The following is a 13,114-nucleotide window of genomic DNA, read 5'->3' on the forward strand; positions in this document are numbered from 1 at the left end:
GCTTTTAGTCCACGCACAGAGAAAATGCATGCAAGTGTAGGCACATGCACGCACACAACCGCCGCCACATACTCATGCTGCGGAAAGCCCATCCAGCCCCCAGCCGCTGCCGCGGGTGCTGCCAGCAGCTAATGAGATCGTGCTGAGAAGTGCTCCAAGCCCGCCTGCCCTCAGGTTTAACGTGGTGCTAGCCTTCCCCAGCCGAGACCACAGAGAACACCGCTATTGTGAGGGCCAGAGCCTTTCTGCCATGCCAGCACACGCAAAGGCTGACGTTTCGTAAGCTGCCTGCCGTCGGGAGGACAAAGTCCCGTTGAGTGGGCATTGGCTCTGCCTGGCCTCACAGATAGCAAGGGATCAGCTGAACGGAAGGTTGGCAGCCTCCCAGGGCATGGCACGAGGCTAGCCAAGCATGTGAGGTAGAGTCATTATCAGCGCCCTGTTCCTAACAAAGTGAAGACATTCACTTTCATCTCAAACTAATATTTGACCCTGCTCTTTCCAAGCAGAGGAAGAAAGACGCACACTGTGCCAGATCCCCGGCTGTAACACCTGTCTCCTGATCTGTAGCTTGTATGGTTACAGGGAGGCCGTAGGCATCGGAAAACACTTTACAACCAAATTTAGGAATAGCATCCAGCCAAGGTGTGAAGTAGAAACAATAAATAAAGGCTCTTTGGGAAGGAGGGAAGACAAAATGATTTAATTCCATCTGTTTCCCCGTCACAATGGCTAAAGAAGCTACAGTTTGCAAGGGGCAAGTGAAGAAGGCTTCTCCTTTCCCCTTTAGGAGAACAAAGGTGCTGGCTGCCCAGAGCCAGCATCCAGAGCCCTGGTATCTCCTCAGTCACCTTTAATGCCAGAGGCAGGGAAGATGAAGCTCTAGGACCTCTCTCAGCATTTTAGTCCTAGTTTAGGGCATAGACCAGTCAGCCTCATGAGTTAGCCAAGGTCCTGAGCACCCAAAGGGGCCTCTTTCTGCTGAGTAATCCTCATTCTCCATGACATTTGTGTATTTTCTTTGTAACTTAACTCTCTCCTTAACCAGACTCACTCACATTTCTAAGTAAACAAAATCCATCCATAAACAGTGACAGGGCTAAGCTGAGCCTAAGTGATGTCACATGTACTGGAGACACTCTGCTCCTGCTGGGACGCTGAATATTTTACACAGAGCTGTCCTGGGATGCTGCTTGCACATCTTTTGGCCATGAAGTAGTGGGGATGCTGAGAGCCCATAAAGCACTGAGTTGCAAGGTCCTGGTCCTAGGCAGACATGACAGACTGTGCGGTTACAGAGGGATGTCTGTTCCTCTGCAAGGGTTAGGCTGAGACTCTGGCAAGCAGAAAGGCAGGAGAGGGGAGAGGCGCAGCTCAGGGGGACACTGTGAGCCAGTCCAGAATGACCTGAGAGGGACCAGCCTGCCCCATATCCTCAGGAGGCTGAACTCTCAAGAAACCCCGGTGGGGAAGGCACCAGAGGGGACTTTGCCATGTGCACTTGTAGCTTTCTGGGTCAGCCAATGTTGGAAATAGAGGACCAACATTCGTTTAACACATTTTGCAGTTAGCCCCTGTCCAGAGCCGGGGCTGGTCACACACAGCCTCTGAGCTGCTCGGAGAGAGCGAGGAAAAAGAGAGGAAAGATCCTTTATGGCTTATGCCAGCACTAAACACATGGAAGTGGAAAGCACATGGACTACAGATGCCGAGAGGCGGGGTACAACTCACTTATGGATCTCATGCACCCATGTCCCTCCTGAACTGGAGCTATTTTGCATCCAGCCAACTCAGAGCACAGGCGAGGAGATGGGTTTTATCCCCCCTCCCTGTGGAGATGTACCCTTGCTTGCTTCAGCAAGGAGCAAAACAGTGCGGTGACGCTGAAGCAGGTCAGCCTTCTAGCTGTGACTTTTATCCATGTCCAGGCTTTCCCAGTCTTTGCAGATATGGGCTCCTTCACACCCTCTCCCCGTGATGCTGTCTGCAGGAGGGGATGGGGGAAGTAGAGTGAAGGCTGTGATAAAGCCAGGGTGAAGTTGGTGATGAAATGGACCACACAGCCCTTGAGTGCCAGGTGTCAATCCCTTTCTGACCAGCTTTCCTTTCCTTTAGCAGCCTGCTGAACATGCTTTCCAGGTTACTATGGACCTCTCAGTATCAGCATCCCTGCAGCAGAGGCGGTCCCCAGCCAGGTGCCTCTGGCAGCGTGAGCCATCAGTGAAGCAGGTCCCTCAGCAAAGGAGCTGCACTGGGCATGCAGCGATACCGAGCACCACACGGGATGACGCCCACCATCACAGCCAAGAGGCTACAGTGCAGGCTGGGCAGCCACGTGTGGCCCACGGGGTCATAGGTGAGGAAGGCGGCCGCAGCACAGCACTGCTAGGTTGTGCAACACGCGCAAGGAGCAGGACAGGACCTCACCACGTGCCTCACGTCAGCCGCGGCCAGGCATTAGCAGCCCTGCAAGCACAGCTAGCCTGCCTGCAGCCAGCTCTGGAGTGCGCACGGTTCTTGATTCCTCAGTCTACTCCAGACACTCCTCCTGCATCCAGGGAATGACGAGGGCCGCTGCAGTCCTTTCACAGGGTGCCAGTGAAGGAATAGGGAAAGAGCCGAGGTAAGCTCTTGAAGAAAAGCAACAGCCACCACAAACACACCTGAGTGAGCCCAGCAGAAGCAAGCACGTACTCTGTGTTGTCCCTTTAAACAACATTCAAAGAAGTAATTAATACAAGCCAGTGGCTGGCTCCCAGGAGCCAGGATTCCTGGCTCCCATGGCCAGCCTTGCCAGTCACCTCGTAGTTTTGGCTTTGCCTGGGCCACAGGATCTCCGTGTTTCTTTTTCCCTGCTATTGCAGCATGTGGCAAAGGGAAGGGACTTCTTCCACGAGACGTCTGCCCTCTTTGAGAAGAGCAGCAAAGGACCAACTCAGCTTGGCACTAGCCAGCAAAGACAGGGAGAGCATAACACCCGTGTCAGGTACAGAGGCTGCCTGCTAAAGTGCTTGGAGCATAGATCCTCAGGAATTAAGTCCTCAGGGAAGTGGCCGGTGTTGCCCACCTGTTTCCTCCCAGCCACCCTGCAGTGCTCTGCCTCCACAGGGCTGCTCTGCTGGGCGGTGAAAGGCAGAGCTCAGGCATCTGTCTCCACACAGTACCTGAGCCAAACACCTAAGCAACACCCGAGTCCCTCAACCCGACTCACCCCACTACCAGCATCTGCGCTGCCTGCCCTCCTGCCTGGGCCCTCCTGCAGCCTGGGGGAGATGCTGGATCTCTGCAGGGGTCTCAGCCCATGCACCCTCCCTGCCAAAGAACATGCCCTTCCCGGACCTCCCACCCCTGCCAGGTTTGGCAGCCACAGAGGAAAGAACCTTCCCTCCTCTGTGTGAGAGAAGGGACTTCAGAAAGGCTTGGCAGCCGAGAAGCCAGAGCGGCTCCCTGACGTCCCCTTCCAGAGTTAAGGTAAGCTGTTTTGGCAAAGGGGACCCCTTCCTGAGCTGCTGACATCTATGGATCTTGCCTGTAAGTCTTTGGGTTTTCCTGTGTGTCTGTCAAGTGAAACCAGTCACAGATGGATTTTAAGCCCTGGATGCTCCCCCACCATCTCTGCCCCAGAGCCTGTCTCCGCATTTGTGCTGCTGATTGACAGCCTGCTGGGGCCTCTGCACCTCATCCAGGAGTTAATATTTTATCTAGAGGTCCAGGGAAACTCTGGAAATTGTGCTAGCCTTGAAATGCCAAAGGTGACTTTAAAATGTTTCCTTCTGGACTCTGAAATGTTGCTAGCAGAAATGTATTCTCTGATAAGGAGATGGCTCTGGGGCCAGGCTAACAGCTGGGGAGATTATGGGAATCAGCGCCACGACTCCCCGTATCACTTTCATCTGCCTTTCCCAAAGCCCACCTTTATGGAGACCAAGTGCATCGCTCTTCTAGCTCTAGGGAGCTGAAGTAAGAGCAGCTCTCCAGCAGAGGAAAATGTGCTCATCCTGGAAAGGTTTCTTTGTTCTCGATGCACAGGATCATTTTTCTACTGTGCAGCAGATTTATGTGGGGAATAGCATGGCACAGGGAATAATAACTCCAGTTTGTTTAATAATTAACTCCCGTGGGCTCCTGGTGTCAGACATTCCAGCAGACACGGTGAGGCAGTCAGGCTGCGCTGGCTGCAGAGCTAAGCAAGAGGCAGGCGGCAAGGAAACCCTGATTCCTCGTTCTTCTCACTGACTCCACGCCCTGACCTGCCGGTGGTTGGGTCTTCCCCATCTGCAGCACGCTGTCCCAACAGCTCTGGGAACCTGCAGACTCTGCACACTCCCAGTATCTTACAGAAACAACTGACTCTGTGGTGTATTATTTTGGGGGGTGGGGGGGGGTGGGGGAGGGTATAGAACAACTATTTCAAAGAGCAAAAGAATAAGGAAGCCAAGAGAAATTATTCTCATTGAGTTCTGCAGCTGCCATCGAGCAGCTTTGTCTTGAAACCCATCTCTACTTGGTTTGCAAACAGCCAGTAACAGCTTCACAGTGCAAAGATACAGGTTTCAGGAGAAACTGGTGGAAACCTTTGGCCAAACTTTTCTCAAATTGCATTGCCAGTTCCTCACAATCAAATAATTCCTGGGGAAGAGATTGCTTTCACATAACTTGACAGCTTGAAATATTGCCAAGGGGATCCCTTTTCTAAGTATCATAATGCCTAGACATTTTTAGAACCAAAACACACAAAAAAAAATTCACCACAGATTTACAATACTTAGTTGTTAAAAACCAGAAGGCTAAATATATCTAAATGGTTCTAAAAAAACCCCAACCCATTTAAAGGTTACTGAAATAATTTCAAAAAGAGCTTTTTTTTTACCCCTAGCAAAATACCAACTCTTTGCAAAGTTGGAGACTAACTTTTTCTCCCAATTCAAGATACCTCTTTTAGCAAAATACCTTGAACCTTTGGGAAAGGGGGAACCTATTTCCCACTCAGCTTTTAGAGAAGTAGAAAACAATAAAGCAGAAAGGAATTTGGTGGGGGGAAAAACCCGATCTCAGCCAGAATCCTTTCCCTGGGTGAAAATGACCCCAGGGTTACCAGTGACACTTGCAGCCACGGCTGAGGCAGCTGTAGCTTTAGCAGCACTTCTCTTCGAGAACAAACGCCTGAGATACCAGCAAGTCCACACTGCCTGGGACCTGAACTCTGTTCCTATATCTCTGTCTATTTTAAGGTATATCCCATATGTGGTCCTTCCAGCTCCCCGCCGTCAGGAATGTGGCTACTCCTGGAAACCATCTGCTCAGGGAGACAGCTGGGCTTTTACCGAGGGCACAATCTGCACTCGGCGCTGCGGTCCCTCACGTGTGGTTGGGATGTCCTGAGCAGCACCATCAGGGCGAGCACCTCCCCACAGCAGGCTCCCAGGGTTTCACAACCTCAGCGCTGGAGGCAGACCAGCAAATGTGGGAGGGACTTTGCTTTACACAATTCCCACTTATTCCCAGTCGTCAGGCATTCAAACCAAGCTTCGGATACACCCCGATCCTCACATCCTCCCTACCTACCCCACATGAGTTTCCTTTCTGAGACTCCCCTGCCCTCTGCACTCGTCAGGCCACGAGTCCTGCTGACGGCTTGTGCCAGGTGATTGCTGCTCCACGTCCCTGGAGGCTGCCAGCCAAGCTTCGCTGCCCTGCTAGCCCAACGCTCTCAAATGACCTTCAGGAGTCTGCAAGGTGAAAAGACACCAGCAGATTGAAGCTGGTTATTCAGCATCCAGAGATTAGAGCAAATGAGAGAAAACAAAGCTGGTTTGTCTTCTGCAAGACACCATTGTCTAAAAGTCAGATCTGCAAGCCCCAGAGAAGAAGCTAAGAAGAGCCAAGGGCCAAGGTAACTCAGACTCAGGGCACTGATGGACTCCTGGCTGGGCAACCAAGGGAGAAGATGAGAGCCAGTGAGAGATGGGAGAACATTATTCCAGGCCCCATCTAACTGGGTACCAAAGCATGGAACCCAATCAGCACCCTATCTTCTCTCCTACAGTCAGTCCAGGGAAATTCGGTATGCTGGCACCATCTTTGATTCACAGGAGAGACAACAGTCCAAACCAGGGACAAACTTTGGTAATGGGCAGGTTTCAGAACAGATCTTTGAAAATCCTCCCCCAGTTGAATGTCTTAGTAATGTTCTGGTGGCTCCTGAGAGCCCTAAACGCAGATTTTATCTGCCCTGTGACTGCCGAATCGTACTGTGTTCTTTTACTTACCCCCGAGTGCTTCCAGAGCAGACTGGCTGGGGGGACGCACAACAGCACATTTGCACCCCAAAAATCATCAGGTGGTTGCTTAAGTCCTTCAGAGGAGGGGTAAGTGACCTGGGAAGAGAAAGCTGGGGAGAATCTCAACAGATTTCAGTTCCCTGGTTTTGGCCTGGCACTGCCACGTGCCTCCTGCAGTGCCTGATCTGTAAAGGTGGTGCCTGAGCTCAGGGGGTAATGAAGATTTATGGCTAAAATTCTCCCCCTTCAGCCCTTGAACAAGCAAAGCCTTGGCTCCACATTTCCTCCCAGGCCCATCAAGCTCAACGATGTGTGACTAACTCTTTCATTGACCAAAGCCCAACCACTTCCCTCACGTGACTTTACATAACTGCTCATCTATTTCGTTAATGAATGGAGCTTGAGAAAATTTCCATTGCCCAAGGCCCTTAGGGGAAAATGCGTGAGCACCGTCTCCACCTTTTGTCTGCCGATGTGGGATTTTCCTATGGATTAACTGAGTACAGCGGTATTATTTTTTGGTTGTTGTCATTGTTGCCTGAAATGGTAAGCTAACATCTGGGTGCCACGGAGATGGGGAAAAAAAATACACCCAAAAAAAGAGTCCCTGACAAAAAATACACCCAAAAAAAGAGGGCCAAAGGAAATGGGAGACTCCCTCTGCAAGGAGCAACAGGGATAACACCACCGTGGCCAGGGATTGCACCTATTCCCAAGCAAGAGCTGCTGTGTTTGCCCAGCCTTGCGCTGAGCCAAAACACCTCCCAGCATCTCTTCCCTCCCCGCCACAGACCCTGCAGTGCCAACCTGATGGTGTCCTGGGACCAGACCCGGTCCTGGGGCTGGGAAGCAGCTCTCTGCCCTGCCACAGCGAGGACGGAGCAGGCTGATGCTGGGCAGTGGTAGAGGGGGCTGACAGGTACCTGTTGGCTATATCAGCATGTCAAAAGCACACACACCAGCATTTCCAGCAAGTCAGAGCTGGAGGGAAGATGCGAATACCCCAGTATTTCTAAAATCCCATAATGATGCTGCAATTTTTCCCATTTTAACCCCTTCACTGTGATGAAATGACTTTTATGGTAAAAGTCCTTCTGCCAGTGGAAGGCTGGGGAGGGGGGAGCTCTACATCTCCCAAAGCAACGTCATACAAAGGTGTTTGTAAGTGCTAGAGACATGTGATTTTCAAAAAAGCAACTCATGCTGTTCTCGGAGGATGTACTTTGGAACTGAGGCATTTGTTGGGTGCGCAATGTGGGCTCCCCATGGCATGAGCTACAAACCTCATGGTTTAGGAATGCTGCTGATGCTAACAGGATAGCTGGGTCGAACTGGCCACGACTGGAGTACCATGAAGGATGGAGGTGGCAGTACTAAGATGCTGGAGGATGTTCCTTTCTCTTTCCATCTGGGGAGGGGCGGGGGGGGGGAATGCAAATGCAGCCCTAGCCTCTGTAATGCCTGGTCCACGTGCAACGATGAGTAAATATTTAACTGCAGGAAGAACATTCCCTTCCAGAGATCGAAGCAGCCAAGTTAATCAGTTCCAGACTATATTCAAGTCATGGGTGTCAAGAGGACAATACAAGTTCAAAACCCTGAGGATGTTCAAAGTCTTCTACTATGCCTGGGCAGTTGCCATGTCTCCCCTGGGATGCTAAATAGGAAGATCTTTTCACCTGCTGAGAAAGCAGGATGATTAACTCACTCAAGGACATGCTTCACGGAGAGGGGGAAGGGCTGGAGATGTGGCAAAGGGAGTTTGAAGATCCTCCTGTTGAATCCAGGTGGTGCTTCAGAAGCTTGGGAGCAGAGGCTGCCGCAGTAGCTGGGCTGGGCTGGGAAAGCCCTCGGGCGGGTCTGGAGATGTTTCCTGGCCTGGCAGCACACTGGATGTTCACCTGCAGGGCTGATGACAGAAGCTGTCACTGGCAGTAGCTCTCAGGCTTTGGAAGGTGCTCAGCTTCTGCCAGACCCTCCTCTTACACAACAACATATTTCAAGTTATTCTTTTACCCCCGTATAATTGTCCTCATCCGTCTCTCCCCCACAGAGCCAGTCTGTTTCCTTCAGAGATTATGCAGTGGAGGGAAGGTTGTTAGTACGCACCTAAAACAAGCTCCTCCAGATGCGTAGTTCCTATTTTTTTATGATGTCTGTAGGGCTCGCACTACGCTCCTGGCGCCTTGGGAAGAGCCTTAGCTATCAGCATACTTCCTCCCACTAACACCACTGGCTGACCAGCTGAGGAGCTGGGCTCTTCGCTGCTCATTCATCTCTGACTTTTGCTGGTGCTTTGGACTAGAGATGTCTCTCTGTGGAGAAAAAAAAAAAAAAAAAATCACCCCAAGAATATGTGTATCTTTAGGCCCATCTCTCCTCTGGTGTATCCCCCACAAACCCCCCTGTGGTTCGAGGTAGATGTTTCCAGCCCCCTGCATCAAACACTACTCTTTTCTCACAGCATATTTTGCTTGAAAGGATATAATTTAAAGTTGAGAGGAGAAAGGGGGGAAGTGATTCAGTGGCCAAGTCCATTTGGATGACTGAGCATCTCTTAAGTGCTTCAGCCAAAGCACGCAACATTTACTATTTGGGGTGGTTTTTTGTTAACAGTCAAAAGAGTCAAGTATTTTACCATGCAATTGAAACATCTGTGTATTATTCAAAGCTCAGCTCCTCCTAGAGGAATGACAAATCAGAAGCTGTAATAATGGTAAACTGAATTCCGGCTACAAAAGAAAAAAGCAGAAGTCTGTGTCGCTATTTTTCACTTTGGATTTAAATCCTCTGGACTGAACAGCCCTCACCAGGCACTGTGTAAAGTTTTTTCCTAAAATAAGATGACAGGGGTCAGGGGCCCAAGCTAAGCTGATTAGCACAGCTAAAGCTGTATCACATTGCCGCAGTGGGGTCATATGATTGATCACTGGGGCAAATATTTAGGAAGCTTCCCAGGGAAGGGGAGTAGATGGGATGGGCCACAGAAGCCAGGGAAAATGGGCAACTGGGGCGTAGCTAAGGAGGCTCCGATACCATTCGCCTGTCGTAATACAGATCAAAAAAGGCAGGGGCAGCTTTGCTCTGAGTTCCACCGCCCATCGCCTTCCCCTCTGAACACGTTCTGCTCCGCTGACCCCTTACTGGTCACCCTCACTGCAAGGCAGCGTTCTCAGCAGGCAGAACAGGGAGACACCAAGGCATTCCATGTCACTCTGCAACCATGTGCCACCACCCCACCAGCCCTTGCCGCTGCCATCAGCGCTGCCACCCTTCCCTGGCAGCGAGAGACAGCACGGTGCCCGCTGCAGAGCTGCAGCATGCTCATCAGCGGTCAGAAGGGCTCTCCATGGGTTTTGGCTTTCCCACCAGCAGCATGGGACCCACCGTGAAAAGCAGGCAGGCCAGGGATTTTCGCAGGGGCTCTGAGCAACCCCCCAGACCTGCTGGCATGGGACCAGAGTGGCAGGGAGTAGTACCAGCCACAGTCCCTGACCCTTCCCTCCACCACCGCACCTTCCTGGGGAAGTAAATGTGGAGAGAAAACAAGCTGTGCTACAGTAAATGTTCATTTGCATCTACAGCAGGCACCTCCTGGTGTCACCTGGGGGGCTTTTCTCCCTCCCCTGCCTCCAGCATAGGCGCTTGAGGAGCTAACCTCCACTCTCAGCAGGGCACCCAGCTCGACTCAGCCCCCGAGTCCTCCTCTGGGGCCAGGCTGTGCCCCTCGCTCAGCTGGGGCTCTGTTAGGGGCCACTGACTGGTCTCAGGGGCTTCCACTTGTCCATGGCCACAGCAGCAGCCCCCCCAGGGCCTTTCCCCGCTGGTGGGGTCTGCAGGACGGATGCCCTTCTTCACAGGCAGAGCACAAAGCCCGTGGAGACCAAGGGGAGCACCCCGGGACGGTGCCTGCCCCGAGATGGCACCTGTTGGCAGGCCCAGGCGGGGGGAGCAGCACCCAATGCCCCTCTGCCGCCCCGTGGCTCAGCAGGGATGAGAGAAGCCCCTGGGCCCCCTTTTTTCTCACAAATGAGGGGCAGAATCCCAGGCTTGATCCCAACCCCCAGCTCAGCCACCAACCCACTTGCCATGAGGTGCCCAGAGCCACGATGCGAAGCGTTTCTTGAGCCCCTTCCATGATTAGCAGCAGCCAAAATGGCAGCTGGGAGGGCTGAGGGGCAGGCGGGGGGGCACTGCCCCAGCGACCCCCCTGGCGCCTCGCTGCAGCACCTGGGGGGCCCTTCTTCATCCCGCGAAAGGGAACAAAGGCGAGGCCTGAGGATTTAAAAGGATAAACATGAAAGCAAGGAAGCTGCGAGCGATGGAAAGCGAGCACGCCGCTGTCCTGGAGAACCTGGATTATTAAAGAGACACAAGTGCCAGCTGCCACCTTGCCCTAGCAGAGAGGGGGGCTTTCCCTGCTTTTACAGCCAGACTCCACGGTTAAAAAAGCAGCCACCAGAAGTTCACCTGCTTTCACCACAGTTTTACCAGCTCCCCTTTCTCCCCTGCTTGCCTTTCCAGCCTTGCTGCAGACAGAGGTCGTTTGCCAGAAAACAAGACAAAGGCCCGTTGCTGCCAGAATCTGCCCTCCGACAAGGAACAGCAGCAAGCGGGCAAGTAGGGACACACAGAGCTGCACAGAGCGCGGAAGAGAATAGCTGCTATTATTTTGGTAAGTTGCTGTTGACTTTGAGGCAGGACTCTCAGGGAAAGGTAACAGCTGGTGTTAGACAAATGATACAGCTAGAAAAAAAAAAACAGAGGAGCTTTTAGACACACAAATCCTTCTTCTGAGCTGCAGCAAAAGGCTGTAAATGTCAGCCTATGCTTAGGCTGGAAAAGTTTCCTCTGAGTCTCTCCTTTCTTTGGGGAAAAACGAGGCTCCACAGGGAGAGAACTTGCCCCTTGGCACACAGTAAAACAGATTTCTGATCCCAGTTCTTCTGCAATGAGGTGGTGCTGCCCCACCTGCAGAAGCCATTGCTGTCACTGGTCCATGGAACAGAACCTGTCACAGCACTGCAATAACGCTCTAATACTTGTAAAGCACCGGCAGATGCTGTGCCCCACTGTGTCACTGCACACAGGCAGTTTGCAAGGGCCACTCATGCCCAGTCTTGCAATGTGCAGCTGTGATTTACACCGACCGCAGAGATTCCAGGTCACTTCATGTAACCTCTCAACTCAGCCTTCGCTACAAACATCCACTGTATTTTACAAAAACCAGGAGCAGTTTGGAGGCCCTGGGGAGAAGTACCAGGGTTGAGCAGAGCTCAAGAGCTGCATCAGCACCAAAAGAAGCAGATGAGTTAGAGGTGGCACAGCACAAAGACACTGTTGCGCTGCAACTTGGTGGTGGCCAGCGAAGCAAGCTATGCTCTGCCAGGTTGTGGCGTCAAGCAGCAGTAGTATAACAATTAATGATGTCAAAGTCGCCGGCAGATCCGCCTCAGAGGTGGTAGGCACCTCACATTGCCCTCTGGGATGCGTAGGTCTGCTTTGGGCCAGCACTCTCGATTGGAACTGCAGTGCCATTTGTCCTTGGGCAGACGCCTTGGCTTCAACATTGCACGATGGGATTTGCACAGGAGGCTGCATTCAAATACAATCGCATGGACAGTCACAGGAGGAACCCAGCCTACAGGTTTGCAGTCTACAGGGCAAACTCTGCCCCTGTGACTGCTGCTCAGCTATGCAATTCCCTATTGCACGCTGTGGGCATTTTCCCACTTGCTGTTTCAGGCCTACCTCACCCTCTGCTTTCCCTCTGTTATGAAGCCCTGGAGATGCTACCCCAGCAACAATGCTATTTTGTTCCGAAGAGAAAAACCTGGGACTGATCAACGCTGCTATCAACAAGCAGGTGTCTCAGGCAGCAACAAAAGAACCAGCATCAATAATGGAGAGGGTGGAGAGAGACAGAGATGCAATGAAGTGGAGAGAGGGAAGCCAATCAACTTAATGAAATAAGGCACAAGGTTAGGGAAGGGCTATTTATAGACTCCGACTGGTTCAGCCCTGTGCACTTAAGAGGCTGGTTCAAACTGGCTCCTTAACAGCAGTAATAATGATTACAGAAAAGAAAGAGAAAAAAAGTGAAAGCTTGGAAAATTCACTGCCGGAGGTAAAGCTTTAGAGCTGGGGCTGGCTGGAGTCAGAAGTAACTGCATTACTGAGAGATTGAAAGGTTAATAGGAAACCAGCTGACACTGAAAGGGAACAATTAGAGAGGTTAAGGGGCTTAATATTAGATTAATGGTTGCCTGGAGGAGCAAAAGCAGAGATTTCAGGAAAATGGGAGAATGGCGCGCAGAAGGCTGTTTTTTCATGGACAGAGCACCCCAGGTCAGCTCCTGCCGCTCTCTGGATAAACTGGAAGAAGGTGGCTCTGCCATTCTTTGCCAGTCTTGCTCAGCCTCCTGTTTCCATCTCTCTTCCTCCCCTCCCATCTGTCTCTTGAAGTCCCTTTGGGTTTGCTCTCCCCCCTTAAGCACTGCCTGTGTGGTCTTCTTTTAGTGTCTTCCTTGTATTCCTCCATCCTCCCAGTCTTCTTAAAGGTCATAATAATAAAATAATGCTAAGCATTCCCATGGCCCTTTCATTCCTCTCTGTGTGCTGCTCTCCAGAGGCAGGGGTGGTGGGGACAGACACTTTTATCCACATCACCCGTAACCAGGAGTCAAAGCTTCAAAAATAATAATAATAATAAAAAAAAAACCCCAAACCCAGACACACTTGGCAAAGATCAGATGACAGGTCTGTTCCCCAGCAAATTCTACCCAGCCAGATGGAACTAGCAAGATAGGAACTGGCAACGATCGATGGCATCT

The 13,114-nt window shown here is 51.7% G+C and overlaps 1 protein-coding gene across 2 annotated transcripts in view; it reads right to left on the bottom strand.

Moving 5' to 3' along the window:
• Positions 1-6,301: 6,301 nt before the first annotated feature.
• The window catches only part of CD58 (CD58 molecule), a 51,286-nt gene continuing 44,473 nt past the window's right edge, over positions 6,302-13,114 (bottom strand). The window contains exons 8-10 of one of the 2 annotated variants that reach the window (XM_037390209.1): positions 8,391-8,596; positions 7,990-8,190; positions 6,302-6,377 (exon numbers count right to left, since the gene is read on the bottom strand). In XM_037390209.1, the coding sequence (XP_037246106.1) occupies positions 8,583-8,596 (14 nt within the window). In that variant the 3' untranslated portion in view covers positions 6,302-6,377; positions 7,990-8,190; positions 8,391-8,582. Of the gene's footprint in view, positions 6,378-7,817; positions 8,191-8,390; positions 8,597-13,114 lie in introns of those variants that run through there. The other variant, XM_037390208.1, reaches the window with a different exon arrangement.

Source organism: Falco rusticolus, chromosome 5 (assembly GCF_015220075.1).
Source record: "Falco rusticolus isolate bFalRus1 chromosome 5, bFalRus1.pri, whole genome shotgun sequence".
In the NCBI taxonomy this organism is placed as follows: Eukaryota; Metazoa; Chordata; class Aves; order Falconiformes; family Falconidae; genus Falco; species Falco rusticolus.